The sequence below is a fragment of the Pristiophorus japonicus genome, chromosome 5 (genome assembly GCF_044704955.1).
Source record: "Pristiophorus japonicus isolate sPriJap1 chromosome 5, sPriJap1.hap1, whole genome shotgun sequence".
NCBI classification, from domain to species: domain Eukaryota; kingdom Metazoa; phylum Chordata; class Chondrichthyes; family Pristiophoridae; genus Pristiophorus; species Pristiophorus japonicus.
The window spans coordinates 97,101,758-97,114,268 of NC_091981.1; the positions used below are offsets into that span (position 1 = coordinate 97,101,758).

General features: G+C 42.1%; 1 protein-coding gene across 1 annotated transcript in view; it reads right to left on the minus strand.

The window, feature by feature from the left end:
• dnah5 (dynein, axonemal, heavy chain 5) overlaps positions 1 to 12,511 on the minus strand; it is a 457,249-nt gene that overhangs the window by 206,471 nt on the left and 238,267 nt on the right. The window contains 2 exon segments of the mRNA XM_070880791.1: positions 6,846 to 6,992; positions 9,387 to 9,540. Of these exon segments, the coding sequence (XP_070736892.1) occupies positions 6,846 to 6,992; positions 9,387 to 9,540 (301 nt within the window).

Sequence of the window (12,511 nt, forward strand, 5' to 3'; positions counted from 1 at the left end):
GTTGATGTGCGATCTCACAAGCCAAATCCTCACCATCAATGCCCGCTATCCTAGCAGCAGCCACGATGCATTCATCCTGCACCAAACCAGTGTGCCAGTTCTCTTCCAGCCATCACATCAAGCTCGTGGCTAGCTGGTTGGTGACAAGGGCTATCCGCTGTCCACCTGGCTCATGATTCCGCAACCCCAACACTCCTGCCCAGCACTCAAATAATAGCAGCCATGCTGCATCCAGGAACATCATTGAGCAAATCATCGGAATGCTCAAGCAACGGTTCCGCTGCCTTGACCGCTCCGGAGGAGCCATCCAGTACACAGCTGAGCGGGTATTCCTTTTTGTCATCGTCTGCTGCATGCTGCACAATTTGGCCATCATGAGGCCGCAGCCATTACCACCAGGCATACTCCACCATATCAGGAGGAGGACGAGGAGGCAGAGGAACACAAGTAGGAACAGGAGCAGGAACAGCAGCGATGGAGGAGGAAGCCACTCAATCGGTCTTGTGAAGGGCGATCCATGACCACCTCATCAGACATCAATTCCAATGAATTCCAGGCCACTTCCTGGTTGCTCAGCATGTCCCCATCATTGCATCGATTTGTCATTCCATACCACACCCCAAAACTGAAATGAGAGAAACTACCAAATGTGCAAAATTCCTGGAAAACTTGCATTAAGTTGAAGACGGGGGGGGGAGAAATGGAGCAAGGAATGCAGACATTATCAGGAGCTGGAAAATGATAAAGGCTTGTGGTGTGAGGGGGAATTGGGATGAGAAAAGGAGAAGAGAAGAAGATACCGTTGTTGCCTCCAGCGGGGTCGAGGTTGTCGACAGCACCCGCCACCTGCTGTCCACTGAGTCACAGCGCTCGCTCCTCAAGGTCTGAGAGCTGCTGGAGATGCGCATCACCCCCACCACCTGTTCTCTGCTGCTCCCTCCTATTGTGGGCCATCTTGGCCCGCAAAAAAAACACGTGTGTGAGTCAGAGTCCAGCAATGTGTTTAGTAGATATGTCTGCCATTGTTGAAATCTGTGATTGTAGGCAAGGCATGAGTTGTAAATGTGAGTTTGAGTAGGTGCAGATGTTTGGTAGGTGAGTGGTGAGGATGTGGTGCTTTGTGCTGTGTCTACAGACTGAGGTTCACATGCTGGTATGTAGGACCTGCTGAAGCATATATTCACCCTGATCACCTGAGTGAGGTTGTTGAATTTCCTCTGGCACTGTGTCAGGCTGTGTTGCACCACACTACTGACTGAGATCTCCTGTGCCACTTCTCTTCACATTGCTCTGAAGACCTGGGGCAATGGCATCCTTCCAGTGGCTGGGAACAGTACTTCCCTCCTTCGTGCGTCTCCAGCCACCAATGCCTCCAATGCCACGTCTGTGAAGCGATGAGCTCTCTCCCTGGGGTTTGGATCAATCATTGCCATCAGGGGTTTCACGTGCTCGCTGATCGCCTTCAGAGCCAGCAATGCTGAAAATGAGCAGCTGCACAATGATATAACCTCCCCTTTAAGAGCTGGAATGAGCCAGTATGAAGGATGGAAGGATCAGTGCTGAATGCATTGCACCTGAACTTCATTATCACTCTGCTGATAACACCCTACTGAGGTCATTAGTGCTTGAGATAGTGCTTCACTTCCTTCCTGGGCCGCTAACACATAAGTTAGAAGAAGTTCAGAATCATTAGCGCCTGGCTCTAAAATTTCACAATTTCAAAAAGTTAGTGCTCCAAACAAAGCGATACCGAATTTCTCCCCCTTTGAGTTCATAACCCATTACAGGGATCAATGGGCTCAAATTTGTCCCACCCCTTTTTTCCGCGCACTTACCGGAGATGCACTGCTTTTCTCCATTGATAAGTGCGCCGAAAAAAATCACTCCCCACTTTGGCCGCTGTGCGGCCTCTCCTCGGTCTTCACGCAGCATGACCAGTTGAGCCGGGGGCAGAGCCAGATTCCTGCGCTGAAAACAGTGCCGAGACGTCTGCACATGCACAGTGGAGTGTCCGCGCATGTGCAGTAGCTCCTCGCCCCCAGCCTCTCTGTGTGTGTGCTGCAGCCGCTGTGTGTGTGGGTCCCGATGCCCGCCCTAAGCCCTGGGCGAGTGACATCCCGGTGCGATCAACCTCAGTTTTGAAATTTTATGGACTTTTGGGTACTTTGAAAAAATTATGTAAATATGTTTTGTCTCTTGTGAATACTGGTGACCATTTGTTAAGCCTATTCACCTGGTGCTATTGTGAAAGAAGAACATAAGTGACGGAGGAACACTGAGAGAATATCTTATTTATTGAAGTAGAGTTTATTTCGATAATATGGGCTCAATGTTGGCCCAGTATAATCATTGCAGACAAATAGTTGTTTAAATTAGTAGTGAGATTAGGGCAATTTAATTCAACTATCTTTTACTTCTTTTATTTTTGTAGTTTAAGCTTCCATGAATGCTTCTATTTTATAGTAAATTAACTTTGCGAAGTTTGTCATATGCTGTCCTGTATAGCTGTTTGATCCTATTCACATTCTTTAGTCAAGTCATTAAGTTCTGCTGGCCTCCGATGTACCTACCTGCGCTGATTTCTTAACTCTCCACAAGGGTTTTCTGAAGTGGCCACATACGCTGGCCTAAGTAGATTTGGAGTGACTATTAGCTGGCCAAAGTGGCGTAAATGGCCAAAACTGGCGTAGGTGGCTGGTAATGCCCCCTTTTGAGAAAAAAAACTAAACTAAAAAAATCCTAACTAACTCACTTACACAGGCGCAAATTGAATGTGCAAAATGGGGATTTTTAAGATACTCTAGAAAAAAATCAAGTTGCTCCAAAAAAAAACAGCAACTTCTGGCCAAAATTGAGCCCATTGGGCCCAAATTTCCCCCTCCGGTTTTTTCGGCGCACTTACTTGAAGTGTGCCAACTTTCTGCTCCCAAAACGGCGCCGAAAATATAGCTCCATATTCTCCCCGCTCCTTGGACCATCCTAGGCCTTGGCATGGCGTGGCAAAAGCAGTGGGGGGGCGGGGCTAGGACCATGCTGCTGAAACAGAGCCGGCAGCTGCGCGCATGCGCAGTGGAGTCTGCGCGCAAGCGCAGTAGCTCCTCGCCCTCCCAGCGTGTCTTGACTCCGGACCCGATGCTCGCCGCCCCTATCCCTGGGGGACAACCCGATGTGTGCCGACCCTATCCTTGGCCGAGTGGCCTGCCGCACAAGCTGGCCGCTGCCTTCCCGCACTGAGGGCTACAAGAAATAGGTTGGTGTGGGGAGACTTTTGATCGGGGGGGGGAAGGGAGTGGGGTGGGTGGGAAGCGTTTTGATGGGTGGGGGGCGGGGGGGAAGAGTTTTGATTGGGGGGGTGGGGAGGAGGAGAATGGAAACATCGTAGGCTTAATTTGTTTTAGGGAGATCCCTGTACAGGTAAAAAAATGATTGTGAAGGAGACCTGTAAAAATATGCAAAATAATGAGTGACATGAAAAAAGCCCTGTACATGTAAGTAGCTGCTTATGTTGTTTAAACTACTGTGATTATGTGTTTGCAGAGTTCCTTTATTTTCTTTTAATCTTTCCTTAAAACTTTGTAATCTTGGTGCTTTAGGTGCAGGTCTTCTCTGCTTCCTTCTATTTTCTATTTGTTATTGAATGCTTTTTGTGCTTTGTTTAGTGCTTTGTAAGTCTTGGTGCTTAGAATGTACTAACCTGCGCTGATTTCTTAACTCTCCGCAAGGGTTTTCTGTGCAGCCACAAGTAGCCACATACACTGGCCTAAGTTAGTTTGGAGCAACTATTAGCTGTCCAATCTGGCTTAAATGGCCAAAACAGGCGTCGGTGGCTGGTAACGCTCTCTTTTGAAAAAAAAATGAAACTAAAAAAAATCCTAACTAACTTACTTATACTGGTGCAAATTAAACATGCAGAGTGGGGATTTTTAGGATACTCCAGAAAAATCAAGTTGCTCCAAAAAAAAACAGAGCAACTCCTGGGGAAATTTGGGCCCATTATTTCTAACTTGCATGAAGTGTGAATATGGTTGATCGAGTATGTTCATTTCAATTTAAGACTGCATACCCAGAATTGGGTAAAACTTTAAATTACATTTTAAGTTAAAGTTGCTGGTGTGGTTTTACTTTGACTAAAGCTTACTTTGTGCAACTGTGAAAAGCAGTGTGTTAGATCAATTTGAACTTTTCAAAGCACTTTGTTTTAATTGCATTACAGCTAAAAATTACTAATGCTTTATGCAGCTTAAATTAAAAATGTGTGGGCTGGATTTAAATCTATTTTAACAGTTACAAAGTACTGTTTCTGTAATTTGGTTACTGCAAGTCTGAGGTCTGCTAATTTGATTGACTTCTTCCCCACCCCCTCAGGTTTTGACAAATAAGAATTAGAAATTGTAAATTGGGTTGATAGAAAAACGTTAAATTAATTTATGATGAACTAAAGAAGGAGAAAAGGGAAAGATTCTGTCCCTTTTCTAGTCATAAGTTGCAAGAGTTTTGTTGTTTCCAACCTATGTCTCTTTAAAAAGCCTGTGTGAATGTTTTGGAGTCCACAAGCTGTTGGAAGCTCAGCCTGTTTTCTCCTTTGTGTAAGAATGTTGAAGGTTATCTAACTTTTTTCTTCACTTATATTCAGTATTTTTACAGTCATTTAGAAAACCACCTGAAGAAAGGAAAAGAGAGGAGATAATTTACTGGGTTTTTGTAAGCATGTGCTATTTTGATTATTTTATCTACTCTGTATTGTGTTCAGTTAATAAAATATTGGTCCAAATTAAATTGAATACATTAAGGTTAACAAACCTATTAAATTGTGAAATCCCAACATTTATTGTGACCACAGTGAGATTCTGGTTATTATAAATTATGTTGAGGTCTCTAATTCCGGATATGAGACTTCCACATATTTAATTGCCAGTTTTGAATTTCTTAAATGTTAAATCATCTTGGTTTTACTGGAAAATCTGGGATTTGGAAACCTCTTTAAAAAGATACTAAAAGCTTAAAAACAATTGAAGTTTAATCTAAAATGCAATCTTCCCTGATGATAATTTTTTTTCTTGTTAATAATGATATTAATAATGATTTCTGCTGTTTTAATGGATATTGAATTCCTAAGGATTGAAAAAAAAGTTTGGGCGGATTTTTAAAAGCTACAAAGACTTGGAAAAAAATCTAAAATGGCATTTGGTTCTTTTTCGATCAGGAAAGTTTTTTTAAAAATTATGTGAAATGACGCAATTGTGTGCATCTAACGATATCTCGTTCATACAAAGAAGTTAACCCTTCCTGCTGACAGCTTTTTTTTTTAATTCAATTTTTCTATGGCTGAAGGAAATTAAGAATTGACAAATTAACCCCTTAGGCTCTTAACTAGACCTACAATTAATTCTCTGCGTTTTTTTTTGATAAACCGAGGCCCATGGTTTTCCAGGCCATATGGAAATTGATGGCGTAGCAAGAAATCCAGCAGTTTTAAGAATTTAAGAACTTATCTATAGATATCAAATGTCACAGCATGCTGACAATTTCGACTTATGATTTTGTCTTTCAAAGGCTCGGACTTAACCCATTTAGGATAATTTGTTACCTTCTGAGGCAAGTGCTTGAGATGGGGTGATATGGAAGTTACCTTCAAAGTAATTGTAAGCACTTGTGCCTCTAATATAAAACCACCAAGCCTTGTTTCTGAAATTGGAATCGATAATATCAATTGTTATGAATTGCTGTTTCAAGCACTTAAGAAGGGAAAATTCAGACATGCCGGGTCCATGATTGGGTAGAATGAGGGTATGGAAGATGTATGATTGGATGGATCTTTCCACAGTTCCTGCTTTTGGGGTACATCCTAGGGAGGTTGCATCTTTCTCAAGGTTGAAGGGCCAAGGAGCATACCAGACAGGTTTACAAGTTTGTGTGAGTGGGAGGTATGAGGAATGAGTCACGCCTTCTACCCAAGGATCAACGGAGTAATCTAATTCTCAATTGTTCCTTGTAAATTGCTGCTCAAATTCAGTGTGAATTAAGTCTCACTTATGCTTAAATAAAAATCATCACTGTTAACAATATAGAGTCATCTTTGAAACATTGGGCAGACAGTCCAAATGGACTATAAATCTATTACATATATCAGGTATCATGGGATATGTCTAGTCACTGGGACTGGCTAGAAAGATTGCAATGGTCTTTTCCAGTCCTGTGCATTCCTAAATTCCACCCTGCTGTACAGTTTCAACTTGTAGAATAGTAACTGGTGCTACATCTGTGAACTGGATAAGAACCATCTTTCGTACCATCATGAAGAAAAATGGTAAGCCAAAATGCTGAACGTCACTCATGCACAGGCTCAAGGCATTGAGTCCATGATGATCAAGGCACAGAATGAACAGAATATGTTATCGGAATAGGCAAAGATAGACTAAAATGAATCGTTTATGGTTAAGCCAAAGAAAACATTTCAAAAACACCATTAAGCAGGAAGAATCTGAAAACTGACTTAATGCAATGCTGCACAACTGTTCAATTAGGGGTGCAAACATTTGACAACGTTGTATTCAGGATTTAGAAAAAAACACTAACATGAGAAGCTACAGCAACAAAAACAAACTACAATGCTAAAAGAACGAGGGGCCTTCACTGCTTAATTAAGCATAAGGCATTGGGAGTCTCATATTGGTCTCTGCCACCAAACATGGAAGCATTTTTGCCAAATAAGCACTTGTATTTCCAGGCATCTTCAGAAAAAAATGGAACTATAGAGGAATGCAAATCTATGAGTCTGGAGTCGACAGTTTGGCACCACTGTTCATTTTCTGGATCTTACTATTGGTGCATGGTTGCTTGCTTACCCTTCTTTGCTCGGAGAGTTTTTCTCCACAGAGTTGAAAAGATACCATCTGTCCAATCATTTGTAGCTACATCCAGCCGGCCAAACATCTGAGGTGCAGTGATGGCTTTTGGATTCATTCTCATCTCACGGTGTGGTTGACCACAATCTGTAAAATGAAAGGATAAGGATGAAACTGAAGTAATACTACACATCCATATACTGTTCTTCAACTTGTTCTTTTACTATGTACTTCCATTTGGAGATAGATTTTACAAATTAGCTCTCCTGGTGCAGAGCTTCATGCAATAAATGTACATATCCAGAATTCAGGTATGGTGGTCATGCTGCCTGCATGGTTTCCCATCCATTAATTTTAAAAGATGGAATATCATGTAGGGCTCACCGACCTCCATGCTTAAATTCCATATTTGCATTCCAGTCACACAAAGATCTTAATTGGGAACGGCAATAGGTAAAATCTCACAAACTATTGACATAATCTGAAATGTATTGCTATTAATGTAACAATGGACTGCAGAATTTGTTTGATCCCTCATTCTGATCCGAGTGAAGATTGGTCAAAAAATATTTTACCACACAAAGTGGGACAACATGTTGCATGATAAAGCTAGGAAGATACGGTCTTCTGTTCCCTTCTCCTATTGTTTTCTACCCGTCTCTGTGCCCCAGCCTAAACTAGCTCTTCCCTCTTCCTGTCCCTTATTCTCACTCTCTTATCTGCCTTTTTCTACATGTCCTCCTATTTTCTTTTTCATTGCACTCATTATGTCTCTGTGATCCAAGCAGGCAAGAGAACAGAAGCTCAAGACAACCAAACCTGAGCAAACATGAGTTTACCGGAAGCCAGCCTGATTGACAGACTTAGCTGCCTGTTGGGTGGGGAATGCTCCACAAAGGGCCACAGCCGAGAATCAGGTAAGTTTTGCAGGGGGGATTGAAGGAGATTACGGGGGGGGGGGGGGGGGGATCGGTGACAATGTTCCCAGTAATTCCTTTTGGGGCTGCGTGGTCCATTCAAAATAATGCACATGGGCGGTTTTTCTATTTAAAAGCCAGCAAGCCAGAGCCCTCAGAAAGCTGCGCAGATGTGCAGCTTACAGGGAACACTGTTTGCCGACTGCGCGGTGGGGGTCAGTCGCCGATTGTGCGCGGGGGATGGGGGATGTTGCTGATTGCGCAGGGAGAGTGGGTTGTGGGCCGGCGATCGCGCGGGGGGGGGGGGTGTTCATGGGGAGATCATTTGGTGGGGGGGGGTGGGTGGCGGGTGGTGTTTGCAGATAATCTTTTTGGGCCTGGAGGAAACACTTCTGCTCCTCTTGGCCCACAAGCAGTGCAGCAAAAACACTTACTTGATGGATGTGGCCCTTCTCACCTCCTTTTACCGGCCGGGTTTCCCAAGGCCTAGGAAACACAGCCGACATTGCTTAAGAAAAAAGAAACCATGTAAAAATAGAAGCATGCACTTTTGCTAAATGGCCGACTCACCTTCTGAGAGCTGATTGGTCACCCGCCTGTTATCCTGCCTCCGTTAAAGCGGACGGGTTTGAAGAGGGTTGGGTTCCCGTTTCAGATTTTTTTACTTCTTAACCTCCCACCCAACCCCGCCTATTTTGGGGGGGTTAAAATTACTCTCAAAACCTGTGAGGTGTTGATCATTGATAGAAAGGAATTGAATTATCTTCCAGAACTTGTGGTAGATCAAAGCAGTATCTTTTAATTGTACTATTACAAAGCTGTTATATACTGCAACACAGTAATAATTGAAGCAGTGTCATATACATATAAAACTTGTTCTTAATAGCATTGTTAAAGTTGCTTATTTAAATTAGGATGCGTTTTCTTTCTTCAATAAAAGTCGATTACATTTGACCTTTTATTGTCAATTAACTATTTTTTAACAAAGTGAATACTGACACCGCTGCCAAGCTGATGACGCACATTCATTCGTGTGACGAGGCTCAAGCCTAGCCCGAGTGTTAGTGCTGTGTTGAAGCACTATAGATTGTTGAGTTTAGTGAAATTCAGTGGAGTACTTTAATGCAGTACTGTCAGTCTACAGCCTGACGACATCAAATTTCACTTCTTCATTAATTTCCTACATTCCAACAGTGACTACGCTTCAAAAGTATTTCATGGACTGTAAAACGCTTTGGAACATTCTGAGGTTATGAAAGGTTGCATATAAATGCAAGTTTTTCCTTTTCTTTCTGTACTGGCGGTATGCACTCCTGGTCGGCGAGGCTCCACTGGGAGCGCACATTTGGAAAATCGTCCTATTATTCCAAAAATTACCTAATTGTTTGAATTAATCAAATATTATTGAGATTGCTCCCTATGTAATTTTGCTCTTGTCTTATACCCTTGATGTACTATAGCTTTCATCCCAAATGTGTACCTGGAACAATTGACGATACAAATCCAGTTCAAAATTGTCACCCCAGCATTCCCAATAATTTTGAATCTCCAAATAAAACAAATCTTAAGCAGAAATAAGAGTGGCTCAAAGATGTATTTAACTCTTGATCCATTTCCACCTTACCTGTCATGGCTTTCATCAATGTGTGGATGCAGGTAGTTTTACCAGCTCCACTGGGTCCCAGGGTCATCATTCCATGCCTGACCCATTGTGTCTCAAATAGCTGAATAACTTTGAGTTTCCAGGGAGGATGACTGACGAACCATGCTTCTTCAATCTAAATAAAATCAAATATATTCTCAGAGTATTGTAATGTTACACCAGAGGTTAAATTACTGTTTTCACTTTTATTTTACAGTTCAGCAATTCAACAGTTAAAATATCATATTCATTTTAAATTCAGACTTCTGCAATTATCCATAATGTGAAGTTAACTTAAAACTGCAGCCATACAGACTAATAAATACACATAGCATATATACAACAAAAACAAATCCATGACTAAGACAATATTATAAAGTGCACCAAAATTCTCAATTTTATCAATTGACATCCATAGGATAATTCTTTGTTTTTTCTCTCATTCCTAACCAGTGCATTCCTGTCAGCTATCACTCCACTGTGATATTTAAAAGTTAACACTCTTTCCCAACTTCAGTCCTGGCCACCGCTGCCAATTTTAAATCGCCTCTCTCTTTATCGATATTGCAGGACAGTCTCCGAATTTAAATTCACAGTGGAAGCTTGGGATAAAGTTATCAATCAGGATAAAAAGTTTTTATTTAATTGCTTCATTAAGAGGGAAACCTGAGTCAGGAGAGAAACCCGAGGGAGGATATGAGCAGCATGCACAACAACTTGTACTTATATAGTGCCGCTAATAGAAAGAATCCCCAAAGACACTGAACAGATTGACATGTGGAAACGGGTGATGAACAGTAAGGACAGATTAGGAGACAATCCCCCTCCCCCCCACCCCCACTTTTATCCCAAGACAAGGGCATACATTTCTACTCTTACATTGAGTATGTTTAATAATTACAATAATTGTGTAATTTCTAAAATCATGGTATTTAAAAAAAATTATGATATCAATGAAATAACGTGCAGTTAACCCTATTAACAGCAACCATCTTTGGTGCTACTGTTACTTTGCTTTCTTTCTCTCACTCACCCCTCCTTACCCCTTAACCCAGCCATTAGAAAACAAATCACTGTCAGGAGCTAATGGTCTGGTCTCAAAGTAGGTGAGATAAAGGGGATGAATGTGAAGTTATAGATTTGTCCACTAACTTCTTGGATTTAATCCTAACCTCACACATAGGGCACCTCATAAGACAGTAGAGGCGACACAAGAAACAATTAAAGGAATGCAGTAGGATTGGGTGCACGCAGGGAACCCCAACCAGAAAGGTCCCGACTACAATCCACCCATCCTGAAATTGAAACATGGGCACATCATATAGGGCATGTTCCAGCAATTTAGGCCACACTTACATAAGAACATAAGAAATAGGAACAGGAGTGGGCCACCCAGCCTCTCGAGCCTGCTCCGCCATTCAATAAGATCATGGCTGATCTGATCATGGACTCAGCTCTACTTCCCTGCCCACTCCCCAGAACCCCGTATCGTTTAAGAATTCTGTGTTAAATTTATTCAATGTCCCAGCTTCCACAGCTCTCTGAGGCAGCGAATTCTACAGATTTACAACCCTCTGAGAGAAGAAATTTCTCCTCATCTCTGTTTTAAATGGGCAACCCTATCAGTGGGAAACATTCTCTCTGCATCCACCTTGTCAAGCCTCCTTATAATCTTATACGTTTCGATAAGATTACCTCTCATTCTTCTGAATTCCAATGAGTAGAGGCCCAACCTACTCAACCTTTCCTCATAAGTCAACCCCCTCATCCCTGCAATCAACCTAGTGAACCTTCTCTGAACTGCCTCCAAAGCAAGTATATCCTTGCGTAAATATGGAAACCAAAACTGCACGCAGAATCCCAATACCCTGTATAGTTGTAGCAAGACTTCCCTGCTTTTATACTCCATCCCCTTTGCAATAAAGGACAAGATTCCATTGGCCTTCCTGATCACTTGCTGTACCTGCTGATAGAGTATTCAAATAGGCTCATTTAGACAGACTGTGAAAATTCACAGACCCCCAAATCAAGGCTGCTACATGCAGTTCGGCATGTTGCATTAACTCATCAATCAACTTGACATTTTCGGACCTTGGGTAGCGAGCCAATAAAATGTTAAAAAACTTTCAATTGAGCCAATAAGGTCAAAGAAGGCGAGTTCTTTTCTGTAAACTGATCCAGGTATAAAGTACAGCCATTTTGACCATGTGTCTCAGTAGAACAAAGACCTGGCTTGAAGCCAAGCAGTTTGTTGCTCTCTGCCAGTACTAAAAAGTTAAAACTACCATCGGAGTTCGTATTTCATTGGAAATTAAGAGATCTAACAATTTTGGCGCTGCGAGCAGGGTCGCTGAGGAAAGAAACTGAATTTTGGACATCGGACCTATATACTGAGGTAAGGACTCCTCTTTATAAAAAAAAGTCCTCGGTCAAAAGTCTAAATTCGCCTCTCCTTCTACACGATTCCAAAAGCCTCCGGTTTGTAAACCCTCCGGTTGGTAGTCGGCTCGAGGTCCCATAGACGTCTAAACTTCGGCGGTGTGTTAGTTAATTAATCACCGACCTATTGATCGGCTATCAGGCCTACGACTCGAGACCCCAGTAAAGAACCCTAGTAAAGAAATGGCAGCAGGAGACAAGAACAAAGAATTGCCTACAACTGATAAAGGTGGACAGGCACCACCTCAAGTTTCGCCAGAGTTAATTCTCGAACAGTTGAAAGAATACATAGAGCAACAATTCAACTTATCTAAAACCTGTATTAAGATCGAACAAAAGTACGGAACCTCCAAAGGACAATGGTCCTTGGACGAGATTAAAATGGTCTGGGGAAAAACGACCCGTATGAAAAATAAAGAGCGAACTAGATGGTCCCTAGCGGTTATGGGCCAGATCCGAAACTGGAATGAAATTATAATGCGTTCCCAACATGATCGAGAACTGACCAGTACAAAGGATCAATTGCAAGCTGTTTATGCACAGCTGTGACAGAAAAAGCTTGAACTTGAAAAGCTGGAAGCGGAAGTTAAAGATCTTAAAGGTAAAATTAAAGAATGGAAAAAATCATTAGGTCAAGAGACAGTAATAGGAAAAGGAAAATGTATTGA